This window comes from Aptenodytes forsteri, unplaced genomic scaffold (assembly GCF_000699145.1).
Source record: "Aptenodytes forsteri isolate BGI_AS27 unplaced genomic scaffold, ASM69914v1 Scaffold213, whole genome shotgun sequence".
NCBI lineage: Eukaryota > Metazoa > Chordata > Aves > Sphenisciformes > Spheniscidae > Aptenodytes > Aptenodytes forsteri.
The window spans coordinates 246794-260303 of NW_008795522.1; the positions used below are offsets into that span (position 1 = coordinate 246794).

Genomic DNA, 13510 nt, shown 5'->3' on the forward strand with positions numbered 1-13510 from the left:
GGATGGTGGGGAGAGAAGTTAGTGCCAGAAAGGTGCCTGGTTGCTCCTGTTCCTCTGTACCTGTTCCCACTGTCCCCTTTTGTCGTCCTGTAGCCAACTGAGAAGCTGAGCCGAGAGCTGATGGCTTCCCAAAGGATGCTTTTCTGGGCTGGTCACTGGGAACGGATCTAGGTCCCTTTTTCCACAACAATACTCAAAGGAAAAGTGCTTTAAGTAACTTAAGATAGTATTTCAACCTATTCTTTGTTCAGCAGGTAGCACCAACCCTTCTAACTCACTGTAGTTAACCCTTGCTGACATCTGTAGCACTGGCTACGTTTGAACAACATTTTTTTTTTTTTAATTTAAGGATCAGTTTTTGTGTATCTCTGTTTTCTTTTCAGCAGCTAAGGAATAACCTTCTATTACATTTTTCTCTGGCAGGAAATAAGCAACCACACAATCCAGTCCCTTATGTGATTTCTAATTCTTCTTTTCTAAAGAGCTACTGCCAAAGCAAGGTCCACTTCCTGTTTTTCTCAATGAGACGGTGTTACGCTTCACAACCAAAAAGGTCGGCATGTTTTCAAAATGGTAATGAACAAGCAGGACAAGGAGGCGGCAAGCGGTCTTTTCAAAAGGGACAATTCTTGATAGGTGCCCTTGATTTTCCACACACATAATTTTCTGCTGGCAGGTGAACCTTTTTAAATGAAAAAAACAACCCACAGAAAAAGACCACTAACCTTTAATTTCCTGTAGTTAAACCTGTAACACGCTCTCTGCCCATGAGGGGGAACTTGTGGAGCCAGGGAAGATACCCACAGTGCCAAAAATCCCTCCCCCCCCCTTTTTTTTTTTTCCTCTAACAAATAAGTCTTGTTCCCCCCTCCAAACAGACATGGGGGCTGAACAAAAATCAACAATTTTCTTTCAGCAGGGCTAGAGAGTTTCATTGCTGTTCAGTTTGTACCCTTTGTCCAGCTGTGTTTCTGTCACATTTGTGCGTCACTGCACAAATAGTTACTTCTAAAATAAATGCCCTTTGCATCTGTCTTGTTTTCGTTACATGTTCAATAGCTCTGAAAGTGAAAGCTGTCTGGCAGTCAGCCTGCTCATTTTTTAGTGTTTATGTAAAATCTCTCACCGTGGCATTCCATACCACTGCAAAAGTTGTATTAAACTATATTTTTGATAACATCTGCATGTGTGCACGTCTAGTGCGTACTGAGTGATACGGCAGCTTGGCTATAACATCCCAGAGAGGAGGATGAAGCTCTGCCTTTGACCCCGGCCCTTGCTGGGAGAAGTATCTGGCCCTGGTTTGCCTGGGAGGGAACCAGGCAGATCTACAGCCAGCACCAGCTTCCCCTGCTGCAATATTTATTCCCTGGATGAGTGCATCAGGAAAGGGGGAGAACCATAATTTAGCTTTAAATCTGCTGCAGGCATCACATTTCAGAGACGGTGCTTCAATGAACTGCAAGGTTTTAAAAGAAGTTGGCATCAAAACCAGAAACAAGGAGGACGTCGACATGTTTTACTACTGGATTTAACAAATACTTCCTCCCTATCCAAAGCTGTTGATCCACAGTTTCCCTCTACTACAAAACACAGCCCTGTGGCCTTCACAGTTTGCTTACAGCACAAATAAATAACCTGTTGGAAAAGAATATTTTTGTTTCTTTAAAGAGCTAAACTGGGCTCTAAGTGGTACCAACGAAGCAGACAGCCGCTATAGAGGAAACAGCTAAAATCCACCACGACTGTTCCTGCCGGTATTTAACAATGAGCATATCTTGACAGAAAATAAAGTGAAACAGTTGTTAATAATAGAAACCTGGGAAACTTATTCAATAGGATGTTACTTATTTGCAAAACCTAGGTTTGTTTTAATTAGAAATAACACTATTTCCTACTCATCCTTTTTTTTTTTGCCCCCCCTCTAACAGTTACTCTACAAAGTTTGTTGTCTTGCAGCCAGCTCCTTGACTTCCCTCCCTCGCTGCGTGAGGTCCTGATGGGGCCAAAGACTCTGCGCGGGGCCAGGCACTGAGTTGCAGTTTGTCCCTGTTGCTAGCAAGATTGGAAAAGAAATCACAGCCTGCTTGCTAGCTCTGTGCAAAAGAGTTTTCCAGTGCAATGATGCCCTGAGGAAAAAAGAAAGGGTAGAAACTGGTGTTCGGTGCTGCCCACGCATCTCATGAGTCACAGATGGGCAGGAACCGGCGGACAGATCCAGCAGAGTCCAGAGTGCTCTGCCCTTGGACGGGGCACGTGACGAGTCTGCGCAGCGTGGTGCCGCTGGCGGGGACCTGCTCAGTCCCAGCCCTGCTCCTGTGTTCCCAGGCTGGACTTCAGGAGTCCCTTCGGTGCTTCTTCTGTTCGTGGTACTCTGTTATTTTCTGCTGGAAATACGCTGTGGATGAGAAAAGGTCGTTAGTGAAATGCAAGCGTTTGGGCTGGGGAGGATACAGGGCTGCACAGCCCGAGTCCTGGGGAGTGGTATGCACCCTGGGGGCCAAACCGTCCTGGGTTACGGACAGCTGCACCCAGGTGAAATCGGGGTTGTTGCAATTCCACCCATCCCTCTCACCTACCCAAAATGGGCTTTATTATGCTGGGTTAGCATAAGATTTTAACCCCCGCGTTCACTCCTGTTCAGTTTTTGTGTTTCCTCTCCAACAGCAAGGAAGAGAGAAAGCGGGAGACCCTGGGAACGTGAATAGCCAAAAAGGTGACGTAGACTGGGAATACAATGAGAAAGCTGGGATTGTGCCGTCCCTCTCTCCCAACCCCAGGCAGACCCAGGTTCGTGTCTGCCCTATAAAGTCTGACCTAAAAGGGCAGAGAAAGCAGCAACCGAGGTACAGTGCCGGGCCCCCAGTCCCCCGGGCAGGCTGCAGACGGGCTGGAGAGGGACCCGCCACGGGCACCGTCTGCCGCTCACTGCCACGTGGCACCGTCCAAGGGGATGTTTGCTTTGCTCGACGCGGCAGTCGCTGATAGAGCGCAATGACTGCACCCTCTTGCACTCTTGAGTGCAGCGAGACCTCGGGGGTGGCAAGTCCCGGGTCAGGATGTCTCTGGCTACTGGAGATGTTTTGCCCCGTGCGCTGTAAATCCCCTGGAAGGGGAAAGGACCAACCCAGCCGCCACGGGTCCGCGCTGGAGCTGGTGGCAGAGATGAGTCAGTGCTCACAGGCGGCGCAGCCAGGAGCCAGCTCCCAGCTGCTGCCTGCGTCCAAGCCAAATATTTGCGCTGCTACTGGCATATTTGCCTAAACACTGAGCTCTCCGTAAGCCTGCCCGCTCCCCAGGCAAGCAACAGGATCTAAAATCAGCCCAGGGATTTTTTTTTGATTGCTTGACAGGGACAGAGAAATGCAGCTGTTGAGAGCAAACGGGTGCTACTTGTTGCCCTGAGCATCCCCAGCCTTGAGCTGCATCCCTCTCCGGGCACGGGGCCTCTCTTTCCCTTAACGAAATAGCCCAGGACTTCGCAGAGCTCACTCGACTGGAGAGGGAAGGAAAACCGGGGCCGTTTACCTTCCTGGGGGATCCTGCTCTTTTCCGCTTCCTCAATAAATAGGGAAAACATGTTCGTCTTCACAAACTTCTTCACAAACTTGCGGTTGGTCTTGGAGGCGATGGCTTTGCAGAAGGCTCGCTCCTGGAAGGTGCCCGAGCCGTTTTTACTCCACTTGATGTGCGAGGCATAGTGGCCAACCGTTCGGACAAAGAACTGCACAAAGGCTTCGGAGACAAGCGTGTTCACCTGCTCGGATGCTGGAAGAGGACACGGAGCATGAGAGGCGGGGATGGGACCTCTGAACATAGAAAGGATGGACCTATTTTAACCTGGCTGGTTCGCAGACTCTGTTTGCATCCTGAGAAATTATTTGCTTAAAACCTCCCTCTGCCAGTAAACCAAGATCAGACTAATTTTACTGAGGGAGCACTGGCTGTGTTTGCTTTCCAGGGTGGTGGCATCTTTGTGGGCCAAATATTGGCAAAACCTGACTTTTTCAGCAGAATTAATTGTTCCTGCTCTCATGTTTCGCAGGACAGGGGAAAGGCCAAGGGATTTCTCTCCTGTGGCTGCATTTTATTGCAAATTGGGGCAGAAACATCCCAGGCCGGGTCTCTTTAGGAAAGACATTTCACTGAGGACTCCGGCCATCTGTGGAAGGCAGCTTGCATCCGTTTTACCGTACGTAAAGAGACGCCCTTACTGTGTATGTTGTTGTTGTTGTTGTGCCTGTTCAGAGACGTCAGCATCTCATTCTGCAGCTTGATGGGCAAGATCTCCTCCTCATCGCCGACCTGGAAGGCAACGGGGCTGTGAAGCAACCAGCACCGGTGGGAACCTGGCTCAGATGGCCGCGGGCAGCGGTTAGTGCAGCCCATCAGTGGGGCTTTCTGCAGAGCTCATTAATTAATTATCATTGCAGGGTGCTGCAGTGATGCTGGGAGTGGGATGCCCGACACACGGACCCTGCTGCTCCAGCTCACGACAAGAGAGATGCAGCGGATGGAGACACCCCTTTGCGGGACATTATCCCTGCATGGGTGACACCGAGATGTCTCTGCCCCCAGAATGTGAAATCCGCCAGGTAGCTGGGACCAAGGGTGGAAAGGGACCCTTCCCAGGGCTACCCAGGCCAGGCGAGCCCACCCCCACGCCCTGCACGGGGGGACCTACCGCCCGGAGGATCTTCCCTTTGCAGAGGTCAACTATCAGAGCCTGGAAGAGAGCAGAGAGCAACCAGGTTTAGTCCTACCAAGGCAGCCAGGCTTCCTCCCACCCGTTTTATTATCAGACCTCTGCGTCCGCAGCCCACGAGGGCGGCAGGAGAAGGATCGGTCCCTCTGTGCTGGAGGGACCCGGGCAGGGGAACCAGGGCATCCCCCCACGGACCGTGTTTGCCCCAGGCTCGGTGGCTTGTTCCCACACAGCCTTTCTCTGCTTCTGCAAGGTTGGGACGATGCCAACAGCCAGCCTGGCCGACAGCAGCTCCCCGAGCCCCCAGGGTCAGGGCTGCGGGTCCTGGGGTGGCCGGCAGCACCCAGGGGGACGTGGAGGTGTTGCCCCAGCTGCCAACAGGAGGGGACATGCAAGAAGCCCCAGTCTCCAGCCTCCCTCAATGGTAAAAAGGCACAACCAGAGCCTTCACCCCTGGAGCCAACACAAACCCAGGGCCACAGACTAACCGATGGTTCCATCCAGATGCTTTCCCCCACCCGGATAAAATACCTCCTCCATCGGCTGGTCCAGGACCCGCTCCAGGTGCCGCATCTGGATGCCGACCATGAAGGGCGTGGGGCAGCAGACGGTGTCGAGCAGGCACTCGGGGACCACAGGGATGTAGGTGTGAGCCCAGGTGAAGGGGTAGAGGAGAGCAGCCACCGCGTGGATGCACTGCGACAGGACGCTGTGGGACAAGGAGCCATTGTGGTGGCATTGCACAAGGAAAGAGGATTTCACTGCTCGGAGGGAACATCCCACCCCGAGCTCAGCTACGTCCTGCGCTCCTTCAAGGGGCTTTTTTTTGTGTTTTATTTTTAAATAAACAGATCAGGACTCACCTCAGCTCCTCCGCCAGGAAAATGAGCCGTCGCTCCAACACGGCGGAGGCAAAGATGTGCAGGATGAGGTGGGGGCTGAGCCGCTGGAGCAGAGCCTGAAACTCCACGTGCTCCAGGTGGGCGTCCACGGGCCGCGTGAGCTTGATGAGCTGCCAAGGGAGAGCCACCAAACCCTGGCTTAGGAGGTGCAATGCTCCCCCTGCACCACCCTGGCCCCCTGAGAAGGTGATCTGGGAGGAATTAATGACCCCGAGTTTGCAGCATCTGCATCACATCGCTCTGCAAGGGACAAACCTCATCTTGTCCTGCCTGGAGATTTGGGCTGTGCAGTGCTGAGGATGCAGGAGAAGCCAGCGGCGATGTATGCTGTGGCGTTTATTTATTGGGGCACTGGATTTTTAACCAAAATGCCTCTTTTCTGCAGTGCTGACAAGTCCCTGGTAGGAGACAGGCAGGGAAGTGCTCCCACCTTGGCGTCTGACAGCTCATCTGTAAGCAGCAGCTTCCAGGAAGGGGAGGAGGGATGAGGGCATGACTTTTGCTATAAAACCCACAAAAACTTCCTCAAAAGACTCTCTGGGAGGGCCAGCTTGCCTCATACTAGCTAGGATGGCCCAATACTGAATTATCTAATGGATATTTGCAGGTGGTCTGCCCATTCTGCTGGCTTTGCCCCAGACAAGAGTCTCCCAAATCCGGTCGCTACCTCTGCCCTGATGCGGGCAGCCCCGAGACGGCGACCGCTGAAGGGTTAACAGGACCGTGCAGCTCATGACACAGTCCTGGCCCCTCTCCCCAGCTTTACGGGGGTGGGGGGAAATCCCCTTCCTCCACGTGCCAAGCCGCCTTTCCAGCAAAGCAGTATCTTCCCAGCCAGCAGCATAGGGCTTGGCTGGGCTCCGCAGCCCCTTTCCAGCACAAATCCTGCACGATCCCCAGCTCCCAGCTCATGCAGTACCCAGGATTTATTTTTCACCCCTTTTCTTGTTTTCTCACTGATCTCTTCGACTTGCTCCAGCCCCTGCCCAGAGCCCCAAAGCGCAGCTCTTTCGAAGAATGCCCTCATCGCAAATCCTCCTCCCGTCACCCCCAGCCGTGCTCGCTGCAGCCTGGCCCGCAGCCAGAGCATTGAGCAACCTGCAAAGCCCTTGCACAAGCCTTCCTGGATGAAGAAATCTCTTGCAATTTGATAGCCAGCTGCTAAATTGCACTAGAGAGGAGGGATCTTGCTCTCAGAACCCACCCTGGCAGGACGCATCCCTGGGATGCTCAGCACCGAGGTTATTTTGCCCAGTCCCAGGTGCCAAGCGGCAGATCCTCCCGCTTCTTCCACGCCAGCTTTGCCACAAGAGAAGGAAAAAGCAAAAGAAAAGGCTCTGCCTGTGCGAGCCTGGGCCGTGCGTGGGCGAGATGAGCCCCGTGGGCACCGTGCCCATACCGGATCTCCTTTCCGCAGGTAAGGCCTAGGCTTGCCGCACGCCTGTGCCATGCCGACGGCCTGCTCCTGATGCTAAACTAGGACGGGTGTCGAGGCTGAGAGCTGAGCACTGCGGTGCGGAGGGGAAGCTGCAGCCTGCAACACCCCGCAGTGGCCCCAGCACCACTGCGCGCCCCAACAGCCCCGCATGCTGCACCCGGAGGTGCGAACGCCAGCTCACGAGCAGGGTGCAGCCAGCCCCGCTCTATGGCCCCCGGCACGATGCACCACTCTGACGTAAAGGCTGTGCAAGCGCCGACGTGTTAAGAAACGGCGTCCGGGGAGGTTTTGTGCTGGCAGCTCCAGCTCGAGGCTGATGGAGCTGCAAAGATGCTGCTTCGCAAGGACGCAAAGATGGGGCAGCATCACCTGTGGATGGGCTCCATCCTCATCCTCACTGCTTACTGCTCTCCTCCTGGACCAGGAGGGAGGTGGCACTCATATTCCCAGGGCACGAGGCCCCTGGCAGCCCGACCCACCACCCACTGCTCCAGTGAGCACCCATGGGTGCTGCAGGTGTGGAGGATGCTCCTGGAGATAGCCTGGGCTCCCCACGTCGGAGCAGTCCAGGAGGTGCCGCTGAGCCCCTGAGACCCCCACCAACCTCCGTGCCTGACTCAGGGATGAAGCTTTTAATTGTGACGGTTTTCCCTGGAGCTGGGAAGGGCGATTCCCGAAGGCCCTGCATGAAGGGGTAAATCACCGCCATGGAGATCTGGCGCCTCTTCTCCACCTCGTCCAGGATCTGTGGGAGAAAAAAGTGAGCTGTGAAACCCCGGCAGGCAACAGACTGGCTGGCCGGGCCCCCACCGTGCCAGAAAAAAAACCCCCCCCCGTGCCAGATTGAAGCCACCCATCCCTACCTTGGAGAAGAGCCCGAAGCAGCCCAGGCAGCTGATGATGCAGAAGACCTCAGGGAGGCGGACACCACGGCCGGATGGCTGGAAGAGGATGGGAGAAGGGTTTGAGCATCTCCCAGCCCCACTGCACTGGCTCCCCGCTCTCCCCAGAGATCCCCCCTGGCTCCCCTCATCCCCCCAGAATGCTCAGTCACCCACTGGGGAATTTTCAGAGCTGGGGCTCAGGCCAAGGACACAGTTGATGCTGTAAAAGCAGAGGGTGCCCAGGACCTGGAGAAGGCAATTCAGATGCCAAAGCTGTTAATCATTTTGGTGCAAAGCCCTCTGGCGTATTCCCAAACTTTCCTTGCCCCCAGACACGTGTCCTCTAAGATATCCTGCCCCACCATCCTTGGGGCTAATCCTGCTTCCTACTGAAACAGGGATGGGATGAGTGCCCAGGCTTTTTTTCCCTTTCCAACTGGATTATCCTGGGTCCGTTTGCTCTCTGTGCTTTGAGCCCTCCAGACATCCAGTTCAGACAGCCAGAGCTCAGCCCTGGATACAGAAGTGGGCAGGTTCGCCCGGGAATGAAAGGGTGGTGGGATCCAGCAAGTCACCGAGCCGTGGCATACGGCCCTGTGGCTTTATGTCCCTATTTAAGCAGGCTGTGTGTAAATCAGCAGCCAAGGAAGACCTCCATCCCACCTCGCAGCCCCCAAGCTGGCCAAATCCATGAGTTGAGAAAGGCAGCCACCGTTCAGGAGCAATTTTTGGGGATGGGGCTGAGGGCACCTGGCTCCTTGGCATCTGGATGGGTGCACGCACATCCCCATCCTGATCCCGAGTGGGATTCGCAGCCGTCCTGACCGCTGCGGCCAAGGGAAAGGAGCCAGGGAAGTTGTGGGAGATTGATGGGGAGGCAGCGGCCACCAGTACAGGGAACGGCACCTCCCAGCCGTCGCATCTCCTGGTTGCATTTCAGGCCAGCCCTGGGCTACAGTAAATGCCGCTTTCCTCTATCCAGCATCCAACTGATGCCCCAGCAAGAAGAAAGCTCAAAAAAAAAAAATCCCTTTGGGCACCCCCTTGCTGCTTGTCGTCATCTTTGTCAAGGCAAGTGGCTTTCTAAGGCACGTCCCCAAGAGTTGTACTTTGGGCATGGCAGAAGGCATCGTCTCCCACCACGGGGATGGGGTGGCACGGCCCCCACCAACCCAGCGATGGGTGTACGGGCGGTGGGATGCTCACCAGCAGCCGCCTGCAGTAGCCGATCTTCCTGCTGCCATCCACGTTGGTCAGGACGAAAGAAAAGGTTTCGCTGCAAGGAGAGACAACGCATGGGGACGGGACGGCTCTTCCAGCCCGCAGCCCTCAGGGGTACGACAGCACGGGGTGGGAAACCACAGCCAAGACCCCGCAGCGGGGCAGGTACCTGGTGAACTCAGTGACAGGGGCCCAGTTGTTGCCGTCGGGGAAGCAAAAGAGGGGGATGGCTTGCAAGAGACGTTCCTCCTCCTCCTTCTGGCCCTTCAGCAAGTTCTCACGCTGGAACGAAGCGATGCCAAGAGTCAGGGTGATGGAGGGTGCCCATAGCCCCAGGGCTCAGCTGGGAATGGGCTGGGATGGGAAGGGCAGTGTCCCAAAGCAACCCCCGGCTCAGACCGAAGCAGAGAGTGCCTGCACATCCCTGAACAAGAATCTCCCAAAAATCCAACTTTTGACTCTTTTACCACACTGATAGTGGAGTAAAGCAGAGGCACTCAGGGGCCCCTCTGCAAACGGGGGCTCTCCCCATGTGCCACCTCCCCAAGATGTGATTTTGATGCCATGGTCTCCCCTTCTGGGACAGGAGACCAGGGAGCACCCCGGGATTTTCCTCCAGGGGTTTGTGGCCCGGGGCTCGGACTGCAGGCAGGGACAGACGGTCCCAGCAACCCCAGCCCACGGCAGGCAAAGCCCTGGGGTTTGGGTCTGCGACTCCAGGACACGGGGTATTTTTCTGTTCTCCTCCCCTGGCTCTAGTGATGGGGAAGGAGCAACATCCCTTTTTCTTCTAAATTCGGAAAACTCATCTTCCCAGAAACACAGGACTCAATACCTTTGGGAACTGGTAGGTTATCTTGGGTTCGTAATGTCCATCTGACATCTTCTTCAGCGACACCACCACCAAGTACTCGAAGAAAAACTGCCCAGCAGAATAGAGGATGGAGCTCCGCTCTCCTGGTTTCCCCTGTGGCACCCGCGAAGGGTTGTTTTCTGCAGCAGAGGCCTCCTCTTTTCCTTCTGTAGCCAAAAAAACCCACCCCAAAAAACAGAGCAGAGTGAAATGAAAGGCCAGGAGGTGTCCTGATAGCAGGAGAGGAGATGCAGAGCTACACATGAACTGGCCAAAGTGGCTGAAGGGAACCGGGACCTGGTGCACAGGGTGTTTTGGTCCCTGACAGTGAACAGCTGGGGACATGTGGGCACAAGACACGGAAAGGAAAGAGAAATGGCTTTTAGGAGTCTTTTGGAGAAAATCAAAGTGCTGTCAGACACCCCCGGCCCTCCTTTGCCCCATCCCAGGGAGGGCAGAGGGACTCTCAGAGTGAAGCCAGCACATGGGATGGCGGAGAGCAGATGGTCTCTGCAGAAAGCACCTGTGGAAAGGTGTGGGAATGTTTTTATAGCAGTTAATTTTATTCCCTTAGGGGGAAAAAACAGCAAACAAACAGCACAGATCTTGTTCGAGCACCTCCAAAGGCTCCAACAAGATGAATCCCAACCTCTCCCCACCAGATTTCCTCAGTCCTGGGAACTGCTGATTGCAAATGAGATACTCAAGGGTTTTCCCTAAACCACAGCTCCCAAAGCAAAGCAATTCCCTGAGATTACATCCCATTTCTTGTTCGGCCGGTTGGGGAGGACAGCTGGGGAGCGTCAGCTGTCACAATCCAAAAAACTAGAAATAAGAGTGAAAAGAGCCCAAGCCGACATCTCCAAAGGCCCTGGGATGATCATGGTGGGGCAGCAAGATCCGAGGGCTGGGAAGGAGAGGGGTTAAATGCTGGCAGAAGGCTGCAGCCAGGCCATGCCACAGCTATTCCTTCTCCCAGCAGCCACTTGCGACTCTCTAAATCCCCGGTTCCTGGCACTGAAACTGTCCCAGGCTTGGTCCTGGCTCTGATTACGGCGGGGAGCTGGAACAGAAATGCTTGAGCTGCTCCTAGGAATAACAAGCAGGAAAATAAACGTGTGGCTGGATGAAATTTTTCCCCGCACCCTGGAGTTTGGCCCTGGGCTCTTTTGGTTGTGCTGCAGCTCAGCAGGGCAAGGCACGGCTGTGGCCGGCTGCTCTCATCATCCTTCTCCTTCGTGCGCAACATCCTCCTCCGAAAGCATTGCTGGTGGACACTCCACCCCACGTATCCCCCCCGGCTCCGTAGCTGCTTCCTTTAGTCTGGAAACACCTTTCCAGCCTCCATTCCAGGTCAGCAGGAGCTGAAAGGAGCAGAAAGCTCATCCGAGGAGGTGACACTCACAGTCCCATCACGGGATGTCCCTTCCCAGGGATGAGAAACGCCTTTCCCAGCTCGGGGTGGGGAGATGCGCGAAGCCGCCCCCGCGTGCACCCCGAGGCCGCTCCACCTCTGCATGCAAAGTCCTTCCTCTTGGCAAGGTGAAATTCATCCCAAAGAGGTCCTTTGCAGCAGGGGAAAGCCCGGGAGCATCCCGAGGATGAGACCCGGCTGCAGACACCTCTGGTTTGTCCTTGGTGGGGATCACCCATGTGACAGCCCAGCAAGGTGCTCCGGGCCAGGGAAAAAAGGTCAACAAGATGCGCTTTGCTTCTCCTGCTCCTCCTTGGGATGCTCCAGCAATGGCTTCAGCAGTCCAATCTCACCTATGGGGCCAGGGCAGGAGGTTGTTGTTGGGGGGGACCCCAGGGAACCATGCTGTGCAGCGGGGAGGGCTGCTGGCGTCCCCCATCCTCGCTGGACGCTGGTGTCAGTTGTTTTCCCATCACAGATTGCCAGGGTAAGGTAAAAGTCCAGCTAAATTCTGCCTACCCAGTCCCATCCTCTGTTTCAGAGAATACAAGATGCGCTCTCAAGCAAGGGCTGCATTTGCATCATGTCCATGGCATTTTCAAACAGCCGAGTAAAACTCGCCGCTCCGGGGAGGCTGGTCCTGCCGGGCTGCAGGTCTGCCTCTCGCAGACGGACCCACGTGCCTGCCCGAAGTGCGACCTGGTGCAGCGAGCCCTGCCGAAAGCGCGGCGTCACCTGGCAGTGCTCCCCTGTGCCAGGTCTGGTTGCAAAGCCCTCGCTGGCAGAGCCTAAATCCCTCCGGGACCGTAATACTCCATCCCTGGGCTGGAAGGTGCAGCCATCATGCAGCATTGGATGGGTTTAATGTGGTATCAGAGGTCCCAGCACTCCCCAAAATCGGCAGGATTTGCAATCCCTCATGTGTCCCGGGGACACAAGCCACTGTCACAAGAGCTTTGGCCAACGACTCTCCCGTAGCCCAAGTGGGCAAGACTTGGGGACCACCCCACAGCCCCCCCCGGCAGCACGAGCGTCCTCTGCGAGGAGGGGAATGAGCCAGGTGGCTGGGGGGGCTCACGCAGCTCCTGGATGGAAAGCGGCTGCCGGTGCTGTGGATTTTCACCCCTCCCTCTGCCGGGCATGGAGAAGGCAAAGGCTGCCGCGATGCGCGCTGGCCCATGCGGAAATGGCACCGGGGCTGCCAGCGTTAAAAGAAAAAAACACTTTGCTGTGCAACCAGCTTCCCCGACCAGAGCAGGGTTTTCTTATCAGCCGAGGGCTGCGCTCAGACCCATGTTGTGATGTGGCACAACCTGTTTCTTTCCTCCCAGAAAACTCCCGGGCTGCAGCGTGCCAAAACCTCCCGGCCCGGCACGATGGTTTGCAGGGGAGCTCTGCTTCCCGCGCCATGCAGCCGCCCACCTGCCCCAGCAGAGAGGAAATGGCTTTTGCTTTATCGAACCTTTTCTGCTGAGCTTGGAAAAACATGTATCGCACCCAGAGCAAGAGCCAGCCAGCACAAAACAGACCTCGGGGGGGTGGGGGGGACTTGCAGTGAGCCCCCCCAAATCCACAGGTTGCCCCAACCTGCTCTGCTGTGCTTTGAGATATGGCAGGCCAGAAAACCCTGACGATCCATCCTGTATCTTGGAAAAGCTCACAAATCCCAAAGGACCAATTTCTGCACCGTCCTCTAAAGGCTCCGCAACACTGACCTGCCTTGGGGGCACCGTGCCCCCGCGGATGCCCGCGATGCCACGCTCCGGTGTGCCCTGCGACGCTGCGCTCGGTGGGCAAAGGGCTGGGAAGGCTTTTGGGCATGTGATAATAGGGAGCCTGTGGAGCTGCCCCTGGGATGGGGTAAACCCCCGGGGGACTGGAAACCTCCCCAGGGGATGGGGTAGACTCATTTGGGACGGGGTAGGCTCCCAGGGGATGGGGTGCAGCTCCCGGGACGGGCTGAACCCCCAGGGGATGGGGTGTGCTCCTGGGAGATGGGGTGCGCTACCGGGGGCTGGGGTAAGCCCCTGAGGATGGAGCAAGGGAGATGGGGTAAGCCCCGGGGGCAGACGGCCCCACGTGGGCCCCGCCGC

General features: G+C 55.7%; 1 protein-coding gene across 1 annotated transcript; it reads right to left on the reverse strand.

Annotated features, from left to right (window-relative positions):
• Positions 1-770: 770 nt before the first annotated feature.
• DENND2D (DENN domain containing 2D) lies at positions 771-10165 on the reverse strand (the record flags this gene model as incomplete). The annotated part of the gene is made up of 11 exons (XM_019472730.1): positions 771-2398; positions 3529-3768; positions 4215-4305; positions 4685-4726; positions 5237-5414; positions 5569-5717; positions 7650-7790; positions 7909-7986; positions 9136-9205; positions 9320-9432; positions 9986-10165. Coding segments are annotated over 11 exons (1344 nt in total), but the record flags the coding sequence as incomplete, so codon positions are not given.
• Between the last annotated feature and the right edge of the window lie 3345 nt (positions 10166-13510).